Source organism: Dipodomys merriami, unplaced genomic scaffold (assembly GCF_024711535.1).
Source record: "Dipodomys merriami isolate MVZ:Mamm:240054 unplaced genomic scaffold, mDipMer1.0.p SCAF_28, whole genome shotgun sequence".
NCBI lineage: Eukaryota > Metazoa > Chordata > Mammalia > Rodentia > Heteromyidae > Dipodomys > Dipodomys merriami.
The window spans coordinates 19,227,138-19,249,444 of record NW_027204270.1 but is presented as its reverse complement, the minus strand read 5'-3'; the positions used below and the strand labels follow the sequence as shown (position 1 = coordinate 19,249,444).

At 52.5% G+C, this 22,307-nt stretch overlaps 1 protein-coding gene across 6 annotated transcripts; it reads right to left on the bottom strand.

The window, feature by feature from the left end:
• Positions 1–180: 180 nt before the first annotated feature.
• Zbtb17 (zinc finger and BTB domain containing 17) lies at positions 181–21,986 on the bottom strand. 6 transcript variants are annotated; one of them, XM_070037864.1, is made up of 16 exons: positions 21,870–21,986; positions 20,167–20,253; positions 5,633–5,839; positions 4,788–4,979; positions 3,693–3,833; positions 3,403–3,528; positions 2,898–3,142; positions 2,685–2,827; positions 2,307–2,607; positions 2,030–2,117; positions 1,663–1,779; positions 1,463–1,583; positions 1,242–1,372; positions 850–1,059; positions 647–736; positions 181–569 (listed from the first exon to the last, which is right to left on the bottom strand). In XM_070037864.1, the coding sequence occupies exons 3-16, from the start codon at positions 5,835–5,837 to the stop codon at positions 286–288; spliced, it is 2,394 nt and encodes a 797-aa protein (XP_069893965.1). In that variant the 5' UTR covers positions 5,838–5,839; positions 20,167–20,253; positions 21,870–21,986; the 3' UTR covers positions 181–285. The 6 variants fall into 6 exon arrangements, with proteins under 6 accessions (XP_069893965.1, XP_069893967.1, XP_069893966.1 ...); XM_070037866.1 differs by having other exon boundaries at positions 4,788–4,976; XM_070037865.1 differs by lacking the exon at positions 21,870–21,986 and adding an exon at positions 21,214–21,250.
• Between the last annotated feature and the right edge of the window lie 321 nt (positions 21,987–22,307).

Genomic DNA, 22,307 nt, shown 5'->3' with positions numbered 1-22,307 from the left:
GTACTGGGACCAGGTTCTTCCCACACCCCAACCTGGGCCACATTTGGATTCCAGGGCCCCAGTCCCATTCTGCAGGAGGAACAGACAGCAGGGCTTCCCTAGATCGGCACCAGGGTGGTGCAGTCCTTCCGTGGCTCCAGCAGGCAACCCTCCCACCCCCCACAGGACCTAAAAGCAGCATTAGAAAATAATCAAATTTATTCTCTAGGGAAGGGGGGAGGGGCACCCATCTCAGTTCGAGGGGGCCATCCATCCTTAAATAAACTCAGGAGAAGGGCTACCGGCTCACTCAGCAGGTGGTGGGCATTCAGAAGCTGCAGGTGGGGTCTCTGCCAGTGCGGGCTGGCCCTCGGCCCCATCCCGAGGGCGGAAGACCAGGTCCCCAGCCTGCAACACCTGCCCGGCCGGCCAGGTGCTGCCTGGCCCGTACTGCTGGTAGAAGTCCGCATCGGTCTGGAACATGACCAGTGCCTGGGCCGTGTGGATCCGAACATGCTGAGCCAGGCTGTTGGCATCCAGAAATTTGTCCCCACAGGAGTCACAGGCATAGAGGATGTGGGTGTTGGGGTCTGTGGAGGCGAGGCTGCAGTAAGTGTGGGAAAGGCTCTGGGTCCACCAGCGTCCGCTCCCCGGGTGCCCTCCTCACCTTCCTCCTGCACTTGCTTCACCGCCTTGCTGATCTCCGCTTTAAGAACTTCCGTCTCGTCAGCCGTCACCGCGGCCCCCACTGGCACCACTGAGGGCAGAGTCAGCAGGGCCTGAGGCAGCAGCCACAGGCAGGCACGCCCACCCGCCCACCGCTGCACCTGCGGTCCGCCGCCCCGGCCCCCTCCTGCCAGCAGCCCGCACCTGTGAGCTGAGTGACCGCGGTTGCGGCCAGTGCCTCCGTGGCCAGCGTGACCATGTCATCCACAGTGACCACGCTGACCTCGCCACCCTCTTCTGGCTCCAGGATTTTGATGCCCGCCTTGCCCTGGTGCACCGTCTTCACGTGGGAGCGCAGGTTGTCCACGCGGTTGAACCCTCGGCCGCACTTGTCACAGAGGTAAGGCTTCTCTCCTGCCTCGGGGAGGGGCATTGGGGGGGCTGTGGGAGGCCTCTAACCTGCACAGCCCCAGCGCCCCAGCTTTCCCGCAAGACACCAGGGCAGCCAGATGCTCCTGAAGCTCAGAGGCCCTGGCTGGTCTGAATCCAACTGCTCCCAAGGGTCCTGTGATGAAGGGCCAGCACCTAATGCTCACCAGTGTGGATGATGATGTGCTTGGACAGGTCTCCCACGTTCACAAAGGCCTTGCTGCACACGCTGCATTTGTGCGGGCGGATGTTGTCATGATGCCGGATGTGATTGGCCAACTGGCTGGACTGGACAAATCTGCAAGACAAGGGTTCACGCTGGTTGGCCTAGTGGGGAGCAGGGCCTGGGCCCCTGGCGCCAGGGTTAGGGGAGCAGGGTAGGGAGCACCTCTTGCCGCAGCGCTCGCAGACGTAGGGCTTCTCCCCTGTGTGCTGACGCACGTGGGCAATGAGAGAGCTGGCCTGGGTGAAGGCTTTGCCACAGATGACGCACTGGCACGGCTTCTCTCCTGGGGAGGAGCAGGGGAGTGCGTTGGCACCCGCCTCTGCCCCTCTTGCTCGCTCCCCCCCTTGTCTCTGGCCACCCACCCGTGTGGATCCGGACATGCCGCTGCAGCGCGCCGGGGTCTGCGAACTGCCGCTGGCAGTGGATGCACACATACGGCTTCTCCCCGCTGTGGATCCGCAGGTGCCGCTTGAGGTTCCCTGTGGCCAGGCGAGAATGAGGGTGTGGTGGGGGCGAGGGCGTGGCAAGGGTGGTGAGAACTCGGTGAGGGCTGGCTGGGGGAGAGGGAGGGCGTGGTGGGGGAGAATGAGTGTCTGTACAGGTGTGTAGAGGGAAGGATGTGGTGGGGGCGGGGCGTGGAGAGAACGATGAGCAGACCAGAGCGAGGTAAGGTGAGGGTGGAGGCGTGGGGCTCGCGCAGGTAGGGCGAGGGGTAGGAGCGGGCCCTACCTGAGGTGGTGAACTGCTTCCCGCACTCCCGGCACTTGAGGGGCCCGTCAGCGATGTGGATCTTCAGGTGTGCCTTAAGGTTCCCCACCTGCGCCAGGTAGGGGCTCAGAAGGCCCCACGGAGCGTGGCCTAGGACTCCCGGCCCCTCCCACCGATGATGCCAATCGGGAATGGGGCCGGGCGCCACCTCTGCCCAGGACCACCCGCGGCCCTCCCCGCTCGCTGCCGAGGCCTGGCCTGCAGGCCTCGGGGAGGCACGGACGCGCGCACCCCGCACCTGGTTGAACTTCTTGTCGCAGTGCGGGCACTTGTGCTCCTTGTCCGTGTCGTGCGTTTCCAGGTGGCGCATCTTGGACGTGGGGTCGGAGAAGGAGCGGCCGCAGTAGTCGCACTGGTACGGCTTCTCCCCGCTGTGCACCAGCTGGTGGCGCTTGAGGTTGCCGGACGTGGTGAAGAGCTTGCCGCAGTCGCCGCAGCGGTAGCGGGCCTCGCCCGAGTGCCGCTTCTTGTGCAGGTTCAGCAGGCTGATGAGCCGGTAGCTCTTGCCGCACTCCTCGCAGCCGTAGGGCTTCAGGGGGCTGCGGGGACGAGGGCGGCAGGGGCTTGCGGGTGCGCGGCGGCAGGGGGGCCCGGGGCGGGGCCGGCGCCGGCCTACCTGTGCGTCTTCTCGTGCGCCTTGCAGGCGGCGGGGTCCGAGAAGGCCTTGCTGCACTCGCGGCACGAGAAGGGCTTCTCGCCGGTGTGGATGCGGATGTGCCGCTTGAAGTTGCCGGTGTGCGTGAACTCCTTCCCGCAGTCCTGCGGGGCGAGGGCGCGTGAGGGGTGGCGGGGCCCCGGGGGAGGGGGCGCCGCCCACCCCGGCCCGCACCTCGCACTTGTGGATGACGGAGCCGTAGGCCTTGGACTCCGTGCGGTCCCCGTAGGTGCCCGAGCGCAGGCTCCGGGGCTCGGCGCCCAGCTCCTGCCCCGAGTCCGTGCCCGCCGAGCCCTCGGTGTCCTCCGGGCCCTCGCCGTTCTCCAGCGGCGGCCGCGCTCCCTGCAGCTGCACCGCGCCGGGCGCGGGCCCCTCCTCCGCGCGCTCTTCCCCTTTGCTGGCCGGCTCCACCTCCATTTCTACAAGACAGGGGCACAGCACCCCTGGGGCCGGCCCGGCCTGCGGCTCCTCTCCCAGCAGGGAGACCAGGGACACCCCTGCTTGGGGCCGGCCGGGGCTGGGCACAGGACTCCCTCGGTGGGTGCACAGCACGGGGCTGTGCAGGAACCCGGCCCCGGGGTTTAACCTCGACACTGAATTCAAGACTGACGCCTACTGAGGCCGGGGGCAGCGCTGCGTGGGCCGGTGGAGGGGGGGGGGCTGGCCAGGAAGGGGGCACCTTGCTCGGAGCTCTCCGACAAGGCGGCCTCAGCTTCTGCGGCCGCCATGCTGCTCGTGGGGCCGGGCTTGAGCTCCACAGGACGGGGTCCCCGGGGGACATCAGCCTTCTCCGTCTGCTCCGCACCTGGAGGGGCACCAGACGCTGCATGGACCCGGTGTCCAGCTAGTGCACACCGCACAACAAATGCTGGCTCTGTCGGTGGCTGTGAATTGCTAAGTGGAGGGGCCCATGCCACCTCCTGCCCTGCGGGCCCTCCTTCCCAGGCCTGACCTCCTGGCACAACTCACCGCTGGCTGCACTCTTGGCCTGGCCACCCCGCTCCTCTTTGGGCTCCCTGCCTAGGCCTGTGGGCACACTGCTCCTCGCTTGGTCCAGCCTGCTCAGTGCAGCAGCTGCAGCTTTCTCCTCTTTGGCTCTCTTATCTGCTCCTGGAGATGGAACAGGACAGACCTGCCATTGCCCATCACGCCCACTGCCTGGGGGGGATGGGATATATGTGTGGGGTGGCCCAGAACCTGCTAGCTCTTCTGGGTCCTCCTGGGCCTACAGCTAAGAAGTGGTTTGTTTTGTTTCCATGCCCACTGTAGCTGGCCCTGGGAATTCAGCCATGGCAGCTCATGCTTCTGTGGGGCTGAAGAGCAGCCGGGGACAGAGACAGACTCACAGGGGCCACAGGGGCACTGACAGGGGTCAGGGCCTGGAAGGGAGGCCATGGTCCTCTGAAGGGGCACTGGTGTAGCCACACAGGCATCTGAGGGCATTCCTCAGATGTCAAGGGGAGGAAGGAAGCTCGGGGAAGACAGTCTGGGAGGGTTTAGGAGTGAGTCCTGCCACGTGCTCTGGCAGTGACTCAGGCATGGCTCCCATCTTCTGCTGCCCGGAGTTGGAAAAGGGGCAGGGCCAAGGACTCTTCCAAATTGTGACTGTGGCATTCTTCACTATCACCCCAAGGCAAAGACAGGGCAGGAAACTAAGACCCAGGGAGGTGACCTGGAGGCATCAAAAGCCAGGTTTCAGACTGAGCTCAGCTCAAGTGGTAGAGGGCCTGCCAGGCTAGCAAGCACAAGACCCTGAGTTCAAACCCCAGCACTGCAAAAATATGCAAATAAGGGGCTGGGAAGGTGGCTCAGTGGTAAAGCGCTTGCCTTGCATGCCTGAGGCCCTGGGTTCGATTCCTCAGCACCACATAACCAAAAGAAAAAAACCGGAAGTGGCGCTGTGGCTCAAGTGGTAGAGCGCTAGCCTTGAGCTGAAGAGCTGAGGGACAGCGCCCAGACCCAGAGTTCAGGCCCCACGACCCGACCCCCCCCCAAAAAAATGCAAATAACTAGGAAGCTAGGTTCCTGGGCCACCTCTCAGGAACAGCCTGCCAGTAATTTTACCTTCCATGGCTGAAGACTCTGCATTTTCCCCAGGGCTGCTGGCTGGCTCGGCGAGTGACTTGAGTGCATGGCAGGCTGTGATGATGTCCTGCATCTGGAGGAAGCTGGCCACGGCCAGCACATCATCCACATTTTCTGGGCTCAGGCTCAGCTTGGCTGTGTACATGAACTCCAGAACCTGACCCAAGCCTGCTGAGGACAGCATGGCCGTCACAGACCCACCTCAGGGGCCCTCCGCTCAATGGCAGGGTCAAAGGGTTCTAGAAAGCTGAGCGGCAGGCTTCCACCAGTGTTGCTAACTCCCCCCAGCCATACCACCTGTCCCCCCTTCCCACCTTAGCAACCCAACACTGCACTTCACTGGACAATGCTCCAACCCACCACCAGCTTCCTCAAACTCTGCCACCACCTCTAGTTGACCTTCTCACAGTGTTTCTCATCATTCTAGGTTGGAGCCCCGATCCAGGACCAGAGTTGCCAGGTCAGCCCCAGCCCAGGCTGCCCTGTCATAGCCACCTATCACCACTCCTGGTTAGCCCGCAATAGTGGCTCCAGGGCTGCTAACTGGGCCAGCCCATTCTGTCTTCCTGATGAGACTTGTGCCCTGTTAGCTGTGGCCTAGAGCTTACCATGAGCCCAGCTGCCAGTTCTCCTCTTACCACTCCATTCCCAGTTAAACCAAAAGATGGCAGGAACTTGGTACCCACAGGCTCAGAGCCTGAGGCTTGTGTGCGAGGCCTGGGACACCTGTAGGCCTGCAGATGCTGCCCCCGGAGGGCCTTGCACATCCCAGGCCGGCCACAGCTTCTGGCCTCCACAATTTTTCCCTGGCCCCGACGGGGTACCTGCCGCGTTACTGATGTCTAGGTGTACCACGTCCTTCTGGTCCACGAAGAGCATCTTGAAGTACTCGCTGCAGGCTGCCAGCACTGCTTTGTGGGCCTTAAAGTCAACACCATCCACCACGAAGGTGCAGTCACACAGAAGCCCCAGCTGCCGCTGCTGGTTCAGCTGCTCCAGGACATACTGGCTGTGCTGAGGGAAGTCCATGGCTGTAAGAGCCACAGCGCCTCTATGAGCATGGGACAGGCACCTGCTGACCCATCTGCTAACCCCAGTCCCCAGGTGACACACACAGGGGAAGGGGGGAAGAATGAAACAAAGGAGGGGCATTTCCACCAACGGAGGGCAGAGAACTACCAATAGCTGCAGCAAGCCAACATGAAACAATGGCTCTTAGAATCCTTGGGTTACTGAACAGAGGAAGTTCCCCAAATCAAAAAGTACTGAGGAAGCTAGGTGCCAGTGTCTCACACCTGTACTCCTAGCCACTCAGGAGGCTGAGATCTGAGGATCATGGTTTGAAGGCAATCTGGGCAGGAAAATCTCTAAGACTCATCGCCAGTTAATTACCATAAAGCTGGAAATAGAACTGTGACTTAAGTGGTAAAACATTAGCTTTGAGCAAAAAACTCAGGGACAGTGTCCAGGCCCTGAGTTCAAGCCTCAGGATGAGTACACACGTACACATACACGTACACGTACACACACACATGCACACACATACATACTGAGGGACCAACATAACAATAGCCACTATTGTATCTTGCCAGGTACTGTGATGTTAAAGAATCAAAAGAGCAAAGAGACAAACACCATATAATCTTTTTTTTGGGGGGTCAGTCATGGGGCTTGAACTCTGGGCATGGGTGCTGTCTCTGACCTCTTCAAGGCTAGCACTCTACACTTGAGCCACAGAGCCACTTCTGGTTTTTCTGGTGGTTAATTGCAGATAAGAGTCTCACGGACTTTCCTGGCTGGGCTGGCTTAGAACTGTGATCCTCAGATCTCAGCCTTCTGAGTAGCTAGGATTACAGGCATAAGCCACTGGTGCCCAACTTTACCATATAATCTTAACCATAAAGGGCAAATGTAACACTGGATACACTTAGCTTTCAGATGACCTATTTTGCTTGTTTTTCTCATTCTTTCATGGACAAGTGACAGATCTGTTCAGGAAGGTGTCAATGTGGCTCTTGGATCACCAGATCATTCTGAACAGTCCCTGACCCATGGCTCCCATGGCCCGTGCAAATTCCTGTGTCCAAAGAAAGCAAGACCATGCGATAAGGATTTTTTTTTTTTTTTTGTCAGTCATGGGGCTTGAACTCTGGGCCTGGGTGCTGTCCCTGAGCTCTTCAGCTCAAGGCAAGTGCTCTACCACTAGAGCCACAGCACCACTTCCGGTTTTCTGGTGGTGTATTGGAAATAAGAGTCTCATGGAGTTTCCTGCCCAGGCTGGCTTTGAACCGCAATCCTCAGATCTCAGCCTCCTGAGCAGCTAGGATTACAGGCGTGAGCCCCCTCCCCTCCCCCGGCTGAGATAAGGATCTTTCTCTCAGGGGCTCAGGGAATGACATAAAGCTGGGGAATGTTCTGTCTCCAGAAACTTCTGATCTGGTGAATCTGCCAGGAGGCACAGCAACTCCAATCCTGATCCCAAGAGCTACTGGCCTGGCAGTTTCTCTGCCAAGCTCCTCACCTAAGGCCTGGACATCCCAAACTGTTGAGCATGCTCAGAAGAGTCCCCATGCTGAATTAGGAGCTATAGAGACCATGACCATAAGTATCTAGAGCAGCAGTCCTGCCCACACAGCACCTCTGCAGTCTGTCTCAAGCTAGGCAGGAAACAAGTTCCTTTCCTTCTAGAAAGAATCAACTCTGGAATGTTTCAAAATAAAAGCCAGTACCCACTGCCTGAGAACACACCACCAAGCAGAGGGGCAGCTATGGCACCTGAACCAGGGTCTGTGCAGTAGTGGGGCTTCTCTACCAGTGGCTCCTGGCCAGGTGTGAACCTCTCCTCTGCAGACAGCTCTGCCACAGCTGCCCTGGGCTGCTCCTGGACAGGGGAGAGGGACACTGTAGGATGTTCTGTCACAGGTGGCTGCAGCCCAGGCTGCTCCAGCTCCATCAGCTGGCCAGGATGAGTTACTGGCCTGTGCCCAAAGCCACTGTGAGTGTATGGCTAGCTAGGGTGAGCGGGTGGGAGTCAGGCCCTCATGTCAGCACAGGCCAGCTCTGCAGGATGTCCAGGCCTTCTCCTTGTGGTGGACTTTTCAAAAGTGGAGGTCGACACCAGTAATTTTAGCACTTGGAAAGTAGAAGAAGGAGAGCTTGAAACCTCTGTCTAACCACCCCCTCCCAAGATGGGAACCACCAAGACACCCAGCCCTGTTGGCACGGTCCTCTGTGCCCAGTAGCTGTTCCATCTTATTTAGTTATTGCAGTGCTAGAGATTAAATCCAGGGCCTCATGAATGCTAGCTAAGCATTCAATCATTGAGCTATCTCCTCAGCTCTACTACTTGTAAAAATCAAGTTCTCTCCATTAGATAAACTCAGCCCCTTCTGACACTCTACATTCTGATAATTATCCTCTAGTGGATAGTGCCCACCCTGCCTTGGGAGCCTCCACCTCCTACGCAATCCTGCCGACTCAGAGCTGGAAGAAACGTTTTCAGTTGTCTGCAGCTTTTATAAAAAGAAGGTTCCCTCCCTCCCTCCCTTCTTTCTTTCTTGTTTGGTATTTTTTAGACGGGTCTTGCTATTTAGGGCCAAGTGACTTCAAACTCAAGATGATCCTGCCCTCACTTCCTCAGGGTTGGAATTGTTAGTGTGTACAACCACACCTGGTTCCAGAGGCTCATGAAGATCATTGAGAGTAAAATAAGAGCTTCCCTTTTGAAAGGCAAAACTGGAACACGAGGTACATAAGCATAGCCGAGCATTTTCCACTTCCCCCAGGCTGAAGTTAGTGTGTTGCCCTGTCTTCCTACCAGTGTAGTAAGCGCACTGTCAGGAGGAAGTACTTCTAAGTCTCCCTTGCAGGTATTATAAACCCAAGAATCAATTCTGTGTGTTTGGGGGAGAGGGCAGGTGGGTGGTAATACTAGTACTAGGGCTTGTGCTCTTGCTTGGCTTTTCTTTCCCACTCAAGGCTGGCACTCCACTCGAGCCACACTGCCACTTCCGTCTTTTTGGTGGTTCATCAGAGATAAAGAGACTCTTGGGTTTATCTGCTCAAGATGGCTTTAAACCATGGCCCTCAGATCTCAGCCTTCTGAGTAGCTAGGACTATAGGCATGAGCCACCAGTGCCCAGCAGGACTCTATTCTTGAGTAGTTACAGATCAAGAGGTAGGGATCTTGGTGGGTTTTTTTTGCCAGTCATGGGGCCTGAACTCTGGGCCTGGGCGCTGTCCCTCAGCTCTTCAACTCAAGGCTAGCACTCTACCACTTGAGCCACAGTACCACATCGGGCCTTTTCTGCTTATGTGGTGCTGAGGAATCGAACCCAGGGCCTCATGCATGCAAGGCAAGCACTCTACCACTGAATTCACCTTCCCAGCCCCAGATCTTGGTCTTTTTGAGTATGACTAACTTGATGTCAAAATATTCCCTTGATCCTTATAAAATGATAGCTTTACTTGTGATTTTTTTTGGGGGGGGGGTCCAGTTGTGGGGCGTGAACTCTGGGCCTGGGCACTGTCCCTCAGCTCTTCAGCTCAAGGCTAGTGCTCTACCACTTGAGCCACAGCACCACTTCCAGCTTTTTTTTCTTTTTGCTTATGTGGTGCTGAGGAATCGAACCCAGGGCCTCATGCATGCAAGGCAAGCACTCTACCACTGAGCCACCTTCCCAGCCCTTTACTTGTGATATTTAATTGAGCAAATAATAGACAAAAGTCACTCAGAAATGAATTTCTGTTCTATTAATCACACCATCTGTATATGCTATATATGCTATATTTGAATGTCTGTGCATTCCACAACTCATGTGGAAATTTAATTGCCAATGTAACAATATGAAGAGACAGGACCTTGCTGGGTATGAGGTACATGCCTGTTATCCCAGTACTCAGGAACCTAAGTCAGGAGGATCACAAGTTCAAGGCTAGCTTGGACTACATAGGAAGACATTGCCCCAAAAAGTGGTGGGGGTGGGAGAGGGGAAGAGGTGGGAACCTGCAAAGGATTAGCTCTTGCACATAGCAGGATGGGAGAGGGCTCCTGAAAGAAAGATAGAGTTCAGTACCCCATGCTGTCTTGCTCTTCTGATTTCTGTCATACAGGGACATGACATAAAGTCCCTCACTGGATGCCAACACTTTGATGTTGAATCTACCAGCCTCCAGAATTATGAGGAATTATTTTTCTTTATAAATTACCCACTTTATGGTATTCTGTTATAGCAACACACACACACAAAAACAGGCCGAACCCCCCCCCCCCAAACCTCAGAACAATATGCATTTGAGAAATGATTCCATGCACATATGTGGGAAATTTCCCAGGTACAGAGAAGAACAGCAGGGTGACACAGCTACACAAGTTATTGTACTGCCCTCTGTAGTTCCACAGCCCATAAATTATCAAGTACAAAGACCAGCGATTTCACAAGCAGCTAATGAGTGCCTCCATGTGTGTGTCTGAGGTACTGCATCGGAGCTGGGAGCTGGGAAAAGACAGGTCTTAAATCAATATAATAAATGTTGTCAGGTATTAAGTACTGTGGAAGCAGAGGTGAGGCTATTTAATAATCAAAGAAAGGAATATGCGGAGAACTTCTCTGAGGAGGTTGCCTTAAGCAAGACCTGAATGAAGTGCCAGAGTGAGCCATGACACTATTAAGCCCAGGGACCATTATGGACACAAAAAGAGCCTGCCCTTGGCAGTCTAACCTTGGCCGAGGGGTGGGTATGTTGGAGAGGGATAGGTAGGCAGGCAGGCAGGAAGAGGAGCTGAAGCTGGTTATAGCAGAGGCTGAGCTTTCTCAGGGCCTGAGTGACACTGTTTTGGCGTTTCTTCTGAATGCCTTGGCTCTGAGAGTTGAGAATGGAACAGAGAACTTTCAAAGGGCCCTTGCAGTGTAAGAGAGACTGCCAAGGACAAGAGCAGACAGCAAACGGGCCACTGCAGAGGGGATTAAGGGGTACAGTGGCCACACCTTGGTGGCAAATGCAGCGCTCAGATTAGGGAGATGGTTTGGCTGGTCAAGAAGCCAAGGACCCTGCTCAAAGTTCTGGCCTGAGAAGCTGGCCTGGGGGTGGCGCTGCACCCCAGAGGAGGAGTAATGGGGGAGGGGGGACTATGTGGGGATCTTTCAGGGAACAAGGAGCTCTGTTCAGGGCAGCTAAGGCTGAGATGGTGATTAAGGGTATGGATAACTGGACGAAGAAAAGAGAGTCCACAGTGGACAGAAAGTGCTGCTCCAATACTGGCAGAGTGGAACTAGAACCTTCTCTATCACAAGTTTGAGATCATACCATTAACAAAAGGGGAAGTGAGCCAGAGGCTCCAGATTGAGTTCCTGAGGCAGCGTAGTGGTGGCTCAAAGCCTGAGGAGGGAAGTGGGAGAAGGATCTCGTGTTAGGGGAGAGAGATAACTGAGGGGCAAGTGCCACCCAGAAGGACATAGGCACCTGCCATGTCTAAACACATGTGAGCATGTTAGGGGAGGGGTGGAAGGAAGAAAAAGGAAAAAATACTCAAGCAAAGGCAGGAAGGACAGTGAAACAGGAAGGCGTGGGCTGTGGAGGAGTGCACAGTGCAGGCTGGGGACCGGTGAAGCCAGGTGAGAGCAGCTGCAGTGTGGAGGAAGACTGAGGAAAATAGCTAGGGGTCAAAGGTGGAGACCAAGTTAACAAGCATGCTGGGAAGTCTCACGGCAAATAGACCCTTGGGACATGAAAAGTGGAACAATGCCACCCTGCTGGCACTGGGAGGGTTTAGCTGGTATCCACAATCCAATGTACCTTGTCGTTATTGTTTATACATTTCAAGACAAAGTCTCACAATGTCAGCTGGATTCAAATCTGTACTGCTCTTGCCTTGGCTGCCTGAGAACTGGGATCACATTATGTGCTACTACTACCCCTAGATCCCATCACACTTTTCTGGGTCCCTGAGCAACTTGATCAAGGACCCTGCTATGAAATACCATAACATTCTTGAAGGTTTTGAGTGTGTCTTCGAGGGTGTTCAGAGTCTCCTAGCATACACTGGCTGTGCAGGACCACAGTGCAGCTGAGGCACAGAGCTGACTCACTTTGGGAGCAGACACCCACATCTTTGGGGCATAAGAAAGTCATAATGGGACTTCCCCCAAGAGGATGAGGGCAGAGAGGATGGGCACAATTCTCAATGATTTCCTGTTCATTACTTGTAAATATTCTCCATTAAAAAATTAAAACAGAGCCGGGCGCTGGTGGCTCACGCCTGTAATCCTAGCTACTCAGGAGGCTGAGATCTGAGGATCGCGGTTCAAAGCCAGCCCGGGCAGGAGAGACCGTGAGACTCCTATCTCCAATAAACCACCAGAAAACTGGAAGTGGCGCTGTAGCTCAAGTGGTAGAGCGCTCGCCTTGAGCTGAAGAGCTGAGGGACAGCGCCCAGGCCCAGAGTTCAAGCCCCACGACCGACAAAAAAAAAAAAAAATTAAAACAGAGGAACCAAAGAGAGGGAGGGAGGGGAGAAGGAGGGAGAAAGGGAAGGAAGGAGGGAGAGAAAGAGAACCAACAGAGTCAGAGATCCAAATCCTTATTTCTATTCATATCTATCTGCCATAAAACCTTTAACACATTTTCAAAAGACCTAGTGAGTAAAAATTTCTTAACAGGAAAAGGTTTTCCTGAGAGAAAACAATGGTAATCTGGTCAGAGAATGTGTCATGCAAGGAAAGTCTATGAGCAGAAATCCCTTACAAGGACTTCCCCAGAGTAACAGGTAGTACTCTCCTGGTAGGCACAGAAATGCTGGAGTCCACTGCCCTCCACAGATAACTCTGGGACCAGCCATAGCCTCCAGGCCCAGAACCCAGCAGAGCTAACTGAGGATCAAGGACAGGGGTGCGCAGATCTCTGACCTGGTAGGTTTCTCCAGCATAAAGCTGCCATAAACCTGTGCATGTAACCCTTTGTTAGCTATAATATGTCTGGAGAAAAGGGAGAAAAGGGGCCCTGCCACCCAACCTCATCCAACTGATCCTCTGAACAGAGATGCACAGCTGGGCACCAGTGGCTTATGCCTGTAGTCCTAGCTAATTAGGAGGCTGACATCTAAAGATGGAGATTTGAAGTTAGCCAGAGCAATAAAGTCTGCAAGACTCTTATCTCCTTCCAATTAACCAGCAAAAAGCCAGAAGTGCAGCTACAGCTCAAGTGGTAGAATGTTAACCTTGAGCAAAAAAGCTCAGGGACAGCACCCAGGCCCTAAGTTCAAGCCCCAAGACTGGCACACACATGCACGCACATAAACATAAACACATACATACACAACCCCACATAGGTAAAGATGTAAAAAAAAAAAAAAAAACCTCACCAACAACCTAGCATCCCATCAGATGGTTTCAACCAGCTAGAAAAGTCAGGAAAAGACCAGTGCTCACTCCACTTCTGGTAATACAGTTCAAAGCCTGGGTGCTTAACAATGCCAGGTGCCTTGGCCTCCTTTCTACAAAGGAGCAGAAAGGCTTCACTGAGAAAGAGACAGGTGTTACACTCCCACAAAGCTAGTGACAGGGCATGCAATCCCAAAGCAGAACTAGTTGTTCCAAGTCTCTCCTGAAGACTGAGAATCCAGGCTGAAGGCCAGTGGCTCACACCTGTTACCCCAGAGGCCAAGACAGATCTAGCACTGCACGGAGGAGGGAGAAAGCTTCCCTGAGAGCTGTAACCATGAGCTGGCCCCCAGATGCACTCTGGCCCAGATCAATTGATTACCTTCAGGCAGATGCAATGTGACCCAGAAGGAAAGCATGAGTGACAAGAAGGAATGAGGAGTGAGGGAAGTAAGGAAACCCAAACACACATGGAGCCAATGATGCTTTGGAAAACTTCTCAAAGAACTAAAATACACATCTGCAGATTCAAAGCAAAGGAGGGAGTGAAGATTTAAAGGATGTAACCCAAGCCTGCGAGCCTAGTGCTCAGGAGGATAAGGGTGAGTTCCAGACCAGCCTGGGCTCAACAGTGAGACCCTGTCTCAAAAACATTGAATGTTTCACAGTCTTTCACTGTTGGATTGTATGGTGTAAAGACAATCATTAAAACTGCCCTTTTGGGACTAGGAGTATGGCTTAGTGGTAGAGTGCTTGCCTAGCACGCATAAAGTCCTATGTTTGATTCCTCAGTACTACATAAACAGAAAAAGCCCCGAAGTGGCCCTGTGGCTCAAGTAGCCTTGAGCAAAAGAAGCTCAGGGAAAGTGCCCAAGACTGAAAAAAAAATTCAGAGCAATTCTAATAAACATCTCAACAGTACTTATGGCATTTTATAAGTATGCTCTAAAAAGGAGACAGGTGGGCTGGGGGTAGAACTCAAGTGACAGAACGCTTGCCTAGCATGTGAGGGGCCATGTATTTGATACCCAGTATTGCAATTAATTAAGTGATCAATCAATTGATAAAATGAACATGAATGAACAAAAAGGGAGGCAAAGCCTTACCAGACAAGAGCTATTAGGAAAACTGTATTAATGAAGTCACCATGGCACTGACACAAAGACACAAATAGGCTCACAGCTGTAAACCCTTGATACTGATGGTTGCTGGTTAGGTGACAGATCAGATCCATGTGAAGAGATATTGGTGGGATTTTTTGTTGGTTGTTTTGATCATTGGTACAAACCATTTTTTAAAAATATTTGGCCAGCCCTGGGGCTTGAACTTGGGGCCTGGGTGCTATCCCCTCTCTGTGCTCAAGGCTGGCGCTCTACCCCTTACTTGAGTCACAGCACCACTACTGGCTTTTTCTGAGTAGTTTACTGGAGATAAGAGTCACATATATGTGACTCTTATCTCCAATAGAGTCAAGAGTCACATGCCCCAGCTGGCTTAGAACTGAACCTTGATCCTCAGATCTCAGCCTCCTGAGTAGCTGGGATTATAGGTGTAAACCACCAGCACCTGGCTTTTTTTTAAAAAAGAAAAAAAGAAATCAGTCCTTTATCTTACACCATACATAAAATAATTATGAATGGATTAAAAGATTTGAGGTAAAAGATAAAATAAGAAAATGTTCACAAGACAATATACATATACATATAGGGAAGAAGTTCTGAACTTCTTTTGCTCAAGACTAGCACTCTACTCTTTGAGCCACAGCACCACTTCCAGCTTTTTTCTGTTTATATGGTGCTGAGGAACCAAACCCAGGGCTTCATGTATGCTAGGCAAGCAATCTACCACTGAGACACCTTCCCAGCTCTGGGAAGAAGTTCTTAAGGTGCCACCTATAAAATAAAAATAATTGATAAATTAAATTAAAATTTAGATTTCCTGGGGCTGGGAATGTGGCCTAAAGTGGTGCTGTGGCTCAAGTGATAGAGTGCTAGCCTTGAGCAAAAGAAGCTCAGAGACAGCGCCCAGGCCGAGTCCAAGCCCCATGACAGGCACAAAAAAATTTAGAATTCCTGGAGGGTGGGGGAGGAGGGTACAGAAATTGACCGAAAAAGTGCAACACCAGTGCTCATTGGACAGTGATGAAAGTGAACTATATAACTCATGGGTGGAGGAACTGGGAGAGAGTGAGGGAAGGGAAGACATTATATAAAAGGAAATATACTCATAACCTGACTCATAACCTGACTCATATAACTGTAATCCCTCTGTATATCATCTTTAAAATAACAATACACTTTTTAAAAAAACGATAATTTCTTTTAAAGCCTAAAACCCTAAAGGAAAATAGACCAAAAGTTGGAAATAAATAGTTGCCATATATTCTGTACAAAAGTCAGTCTCCAAAATAAAAAACCAACAAAAGCCTAGTGTCAGTGGCTCACACCTGTAACCCTAGCTACTCAGAATGCTGAGATCTGAGCATTGTGATTTAAAGCCAGCCCGGGCAGGAAAGTCCAGGAGACTTTTATCCTCATTCAACCACCTAAACGCCAGAAGTAGAGCTGTAACTCAAGTGGTAGAGTGATAGCCTTGACGAAAAAAAGAAAAGCTCAAGGTCAGGGCCCAGGCCCTGAGTTCAAGCCCCACAAAAAACAAAAATGAGTTAAAACAACAACAACAACCAAGATAAGCTACTCTCATCAATGCAGTAAAAATTTTAATAACTTTTCAGTATGTGACACAGACAGAATTGTTTGTTGGCTGATGTATAATCTCTTGAAACAATGTGCATTTGGTCAGATACCCTGTGACTCAGTTCACCCCAGGTATGTACCCTGAAACCACATATGCACCCCAGTATGGCAGCACAGTCTGTAAACAATCCAAATGGCCACCAAGATGATAGGGACATTTCCATCAGTGAAAATGAAGCAGATGTGGACTAGCTCAAGAACAAAAGCAAAAAAATCGAAGTCACTACAGAACACAGTATTACATTTATATTAAGTTCAAAAACTACAGCCAGAGCTGGACACAGGTGGCTTAGGCCTTATAATCTCAGTTACTCCGAAAGCTGAGATACGAGGATCACTGTTGAAAGCCAGCCCAGACAGGAAGATCCATGAGACTTATCTCCAATTAACCAGCAAAAAGCTGGAAGTGGAGGTGTGGCTCAAGTGGTAAAGCATCAGCCTTGATTAAGGAGAAACATCAAGGCCTCTAGTTCAAACAACAGTTCAAACACACACACACAAAGTGTACAAAGTAAAAGACACATAGTTTAGCAACACAGCTGTAGCAAAACTACTCCAAGGAAAGAAAGAGAAGGACAGGTGAAGGAAAGCTCATGATGTCAGGGTGATGGATGGCCTGCAGGTCAGGGTAGCATTTTTATAAGCTGGGTGGTGGGGAGATGGGGGGCATGTCTGCTTGTTCTTCCTTCTGAAGATTATTCTGCATGGAAACTGGAGAGCAAGGGCAGCTTATGGAGCAACAGGGGACTGGAAAGGCCTACTGCAGTGTCCTCTCTGCTCTCTGCCTTCTGAGCTAGTGAGACCCAGCTCCCCCCAGGCTGGGCAGTAAGCCTGGAGCAGAGCCTTCACCTAGGACAGAACAATGACCCTTACTGACAGTTCTAGCACAGGAAGTAGACTCTAACCCCAGACCTTTCAGGACTAGAAGCTGGCATATGCCCAATGTGACCATGAGCCCCCCAGGACAGCTTTTTGGCCTGTCTCCCTGTCTGCTGGATTCCCACGGCTGGGCCTCTGTCCCTGTTGTGATCTGGATGGAAAAAGAGATTCCCAACTCTCACCTTGCACTTTGCTGCTTCCTTACTAAGCTTGAGAACCACGTTTGTCTCCCATGCAGAACAAGAGTAAGCCCTGGTTTTTCCCATGTCAAGACCGACAGGATCGAGGTCAGCTTTAATGGCCCTGGGATGGTTAAGCTTGCTACAGACACTCACTGGGATCGTGCCAAGCACATGCTGACATGCCACACACACACAAGCCCCGTATGCTCAGATCACTACATACCAACAGTTTTACTCTTGGGTTGATCGCTACAATTTTCAGAACAATGTGTCTGTGTCAAAACACACCTAGACCTTTAGGTTTTAAGGGTTGGAGCTCCCTGCTGTGAGGAACAACACCCAACACCAGGTCACCTTGACACACAAAGTTTGAGGAAAAAAAGAAAAGGTCAGGGTCAGTGCCCAAGCCCTGAGTTCAAGCCCCAAGACTGGCACAAAAAACAAAAACAAAAACACAAAAAAACCCGAATATGAGTTACTCTCATCAGTACAGTGAAAATTTAACAACTGTTTTCAGTATGTGACACAGACAGAACTGTTTGTTGGTTGAAGTATAAACTGAAGATTCTCTAACTGTTTGGAACGGGCCACCTGGTCTTTTCCAAGCGCCCAGAACTACTGCAGCATCAGCTGGTCAGGCTCCCAGGTGGCCTCACACTCTTAGCCTTGATGGTGTTTCTGCATGGCATGTGGTTATCTATGTGGCTAGGAGCACCTTGTTCCTGGGACCCAATCTTTTTTTTTTTTTTTGTCGGTCGTGGGGCTTGAACTCTGGGCCTAGGCGCTGTCCCTCAGCTCTTCAGCTCAAGGCGAGCGCTCTACCACTTGAGCTACAGCATCACTTCCGGTTTTTTTCTGGTGGCTTATTGGAGATAGGAGTTTCACGGTCTTTCCTGCCCAAGCTGGCTTTGAACCGAGATCCTCAGATCTCAGCCTCCTGAGTAGCTAGGATTACAGGCGTGAGCCACCAGCGCCTGGCTTCTGGGACCCAATCTTATGCAGGACTGTGCTCCTGACAAAGCCTCGTGTGACACACAGCAGACACAGTCCACACTGCATGTATGAACAAGCCTGAGCCCTCTAATCCAAGCATTGTAAACCTGCTAAAAGCCACAGCAGCCTGACATGCAGAGATAGAAGCCTGGCCGTGAGAAGCGGGTGACACTGAGTGAGTGAATCTGTATGTCCATCCGTCCATCCATATTCCCTCCCTCCCTTACCAGTTCAGTGGACTTCCCGTCAGGTCCAGCCCACCTCAGTGATCCCATCTCTCAGCTGGTTTTTCTTCCAGCACTGAAGAGACATGACTCATTTTCTGGGTACATACCAGAGGCAATAACTAGCTTATGTTTGGTGACCACGCAATACAAAAATATGTCTCTTTAAACTTTCAAACCTTAAAAGGAATGAGCATGTACTCCCTACTATCTTTCCCTTTTTTGCCACATGGAATTCATACATGATGGCAGGACCTGGAACAGCCATCTTGGACCGTGAAATAGATGCCTGGGTTTGAGCAAGAGCCATGTGATTAAAGAAGTACTGTTTCCAGCTAGGCCTCATGGTAAAGTGACCTGCTTTACCAGTATTGGACTGTATACTTCTACACTGTTAGAGGAGGGTGAATAAAACTACTATTTTATTTCAGCTATAATATTTGTGACTGCTTATTGGAGCATTTTATTTAATTTATTTGCAGTTCTGGGGATCACACCGAGGGCCTTGTACAAGAGCTCTACTACTGAACCATGGCTTGTGCCTGTAATCTTGCCTACCGAGGAGACTGAGATCTGAGAATTGAGGTTCAAAGCCAGACCTGGCTGGTTCTTATCTCCAATTAACCAACAAAGAACTGGAAGTGAAACTGTGGCTCATGCAGTAGAGCACCAGACCAGAGCAAAAAAAGCTAAGTGGAGTGTCAGACCCTTAGTTCAAACCCAAGTACAGGTATATGTACATGTGTACACACACACACACGTACACACGCACGTACACACGCACGCACGTACACACACACACACACACACACACACACACACACACACACACACACACACACACACACGAGTTCTTTCACGGAGCTATACCCCATCCTGGTTAGAGCATTTTATTTATTTTTGTCAGTTATGGGGCTTGAACTCAGGGGCCTGGGTGCTGTCCCTGAGGTTTTAAGTGCTCAAGGCTAGTGCTCTACCACTTTAAGCTACAGCTCCACTTCTGGTTATCTGGGATGAGTCTCACTAAGAATCTGATAGACTTTCTTGTCTGGGTTGGTTTTGAACTATGATCCTAAGATCTGAGCATCCTGATACCTAGGATTTTAAGCCTGAACCCCTAGCCCCCAGCTGGTTAGAGCATTTCAGATTGCACCAAACAAAGAGATGTGAGCAGGCACAGTAAATAATCCACTGTGTGGGGAGGAGGTAGAAGTAGTACCAAGTAGTATCAACAATCTCCCAATCTAATTGTAATGAGGACGTCATTAGTGATTCTCCCTCCCCCCTGACCCCTCTACCCCCAACCCCCAGTCCTGGAGCTTGAACTCAGGGCTGGGGCATTGTCCCAGAGCATCTTTTCTGCTCAAGGCTTTGTACTCTACACTTATGGCTTTTTCTGTGTATGTGGTACTGAGGAATCGAACCCAGGGCTTCATGCATGCCAGGCAAGCACTCTACCACTAAGCCACATTCCAAGCCCGTCATTAGTGATTTTAAAGAAAAAGCTAACTTGAACTTGAAAGGATTATTTGAGGCTGGGTGTGATATCCCAAGCCTATAATCCTTTCCACTCCAGAGGCATAGACAGGAGGTCGGCCCAGGCAAACTTTAGTGACACCTATCTCAAAAAGAAGCCAAGCATGGTGGTGTATGCCTGTACTTCTAGCTACTTGGGAAGTAGAGGTAGGACTATGGCTGGAGGCCAGCCTGGGCAAAGTTAGAGAGTCTCTCTGAAAAAACAAACTAAAATGCAGAAGGGCTAGGACTCAAGTGTCAGAGTGCTTTTTAACTAGTGTGACTTAGTTCAATCCTCAATACTGAAAAAGAGGGTGGAAGAAGACAAGTGAGGGGAGGAGGAGGAGAAGAAAAGGTTACTGGAATGCTACTGAGTCTAGAGGATGACAAAACTCACTTCAATGTTCCACTCTTAAGTGTTACAGACATACCTCAGACTTCCAAATCGCCCGGGCTATTCTTCTCTGACAGTTTGTCTGCAGAAACTCCAGCTTGGCTCCCTTCCTCCAGCTCATTACCTGAATCAAAGATACCCAAGTAAAAACTCTGGTGAGAACTTTGCAAGGGTCCTGCTTGCTTCCTAAGAGCTTTTTCATTCACAGGCAAATGCAGAGTATCTGGCATAGAGTCTGGCACAAAGTTAAATGCTCAATACATGCTAGACTGGATTATCATTGGCCTGCTGCATGACAACTTGCCACACAGGGGATACAAGGAGAAAAACTCAGTCTCAGTCCCAACACTGGAACTCAAGCCTGATGAAGGACAAGGCACAATGTCGATCAGCAAAAATCACAAAGCTGAACTAGCCTGGTGCTGGTGGCTCACACTCATAATCCTAGCTACTCTGGAGGCTGAGATCTGAGGATTGAGGTTCCAAACCAGCCTGGGCAGGAAAGTCTGTGAGCCTCTTATGTCCAATTAACCACCAGAAAACTGGAAGTGGAGCTGTGGCTCTAAGTGGTAGAACACTAACCTGGAGCAAAACTAGCTCAGGGACAAGCAGAGTTCAAGCCCCACAAAGAGATGACCAAAAAAAAAAGTCCCACTGACTTTCTTGCTCTGGCTTGTAGCCTCAATTCTCAGATTTCAGCTTCTTCAGTAAGTAGGATTACAGGCATGAGCCACCTGCATCCAGCTAAGCATTCTTTAGGTATCAGTCTTCTAGGGAAGAGAAGTCTCTGCATTCACCTAGAGATTGAGCGAGATCTATCTAGTTTGTGTTTCCAGAGCCTGGACAGTCCATTTAGCCCAGTGGGGACCTTTATGTCTCCTGCCCTGGGTGGTAGTGGTGGTATTGATCATTTAAGTTGGCAACAGTACACAGCCTTCTCTAGGCAGCCCTAAGTGTTGTGGGCATTTTCCACCTATGACCTCAGTTTATCCTCAACCCTCTCAGGAGGCAGATTTGTTATCATCTGCGCTGTTTTTGCGGGGGGTGGGAGGGGGAGCGGTACTGGAGTTTGAAATCTGGTTACCATGCTTGCTTGGCCGGGGCTCTACTGCTTGAGCCACACCTCCGGTCCTAAGGGTCCCGAGTCGCGAGCGAGCGAGCGGGCTAGCGTGGAGTGCTGGCTTGGAGACGGGGCAGGGAGGCGGGAAGCGGGCTCGCTCTGACCCCGGCACCGCGCCGGCCTCACTTCTTCCCCGCCGCGGCACCGAGCAGGACCCGCGGCGACAAGAGCGAGCGAATGAATGAAGCACCGCACCCGGGAGCCGCGCCGCACCTCCGGGGCCCGGGCGGCCCGCGCCCGCCCCGCGGCGCCCCCGGCGGCCCGGCCCGGCGCCCCCTCGCGGCGGCGGAGCGCCCACCCGCCGCGGCGCGCGGGGTCAGGGGGCGGTGACAGCCCGCGGCGGGGGCGGAGGGGCGGCCCGCCGAGGTGTCACCGGCCCGGGAGGCGACGCGAGCGCCCCGCGCCGCGCCGAGGGCCCGGCCCCGCCGCCCGCTCCCGGCCCGGCCGCCCCGCCGCCGCCCGGCCGGCCCGCGGCGCCCCCGGGCCCCGGTTCCGGTCCCGTTCCACCTCCCTCCCCTCCCCCACACAACCGTCCACGGCGTCCCGTCGCGCCCCATCCTCCGGCGCCTCAGTCCCGGCCCCCGCGACTCCGCCGGACCGCGGAGCTGGCCGACCCTCACCTGCCATGTCCCGAACCCGGCCGCAGAGGAAGGTGCATCAGGGCCGCGAGAAGGCCGGCGACAGCACTTCAGAGCAGACAAAGGGCGCCGCCATGTTAGAGTCGGGCGGAACCGACCTCGCCGGCTTCCCAGCTGCGACTTCCGGCGCATGCGCAGAGCTCGCGCCCGGCGTGCCACAGCAGATTGGCGCATGCGCTTGGCTATCCAAAAGTTCAACCTTCTAGGCTGGGGGCGTGGCCCAAGTGGTGGAGCGCCTACCCAGGGAGAGCGTGGTCCTGAGTTCAAACCGCAGACCCGCCAAAGAGGGGGAAAGTTCTACAATTCAGTACTTCTATTCTTAGAATTGTCCCGTTATAATCCCGCCTCGGTTTCCTGTCCCAACTAGAACAGTAACTGCTTCCACGTGTTTGTTCAATGCTTACCATGGCCTGGCCCAGC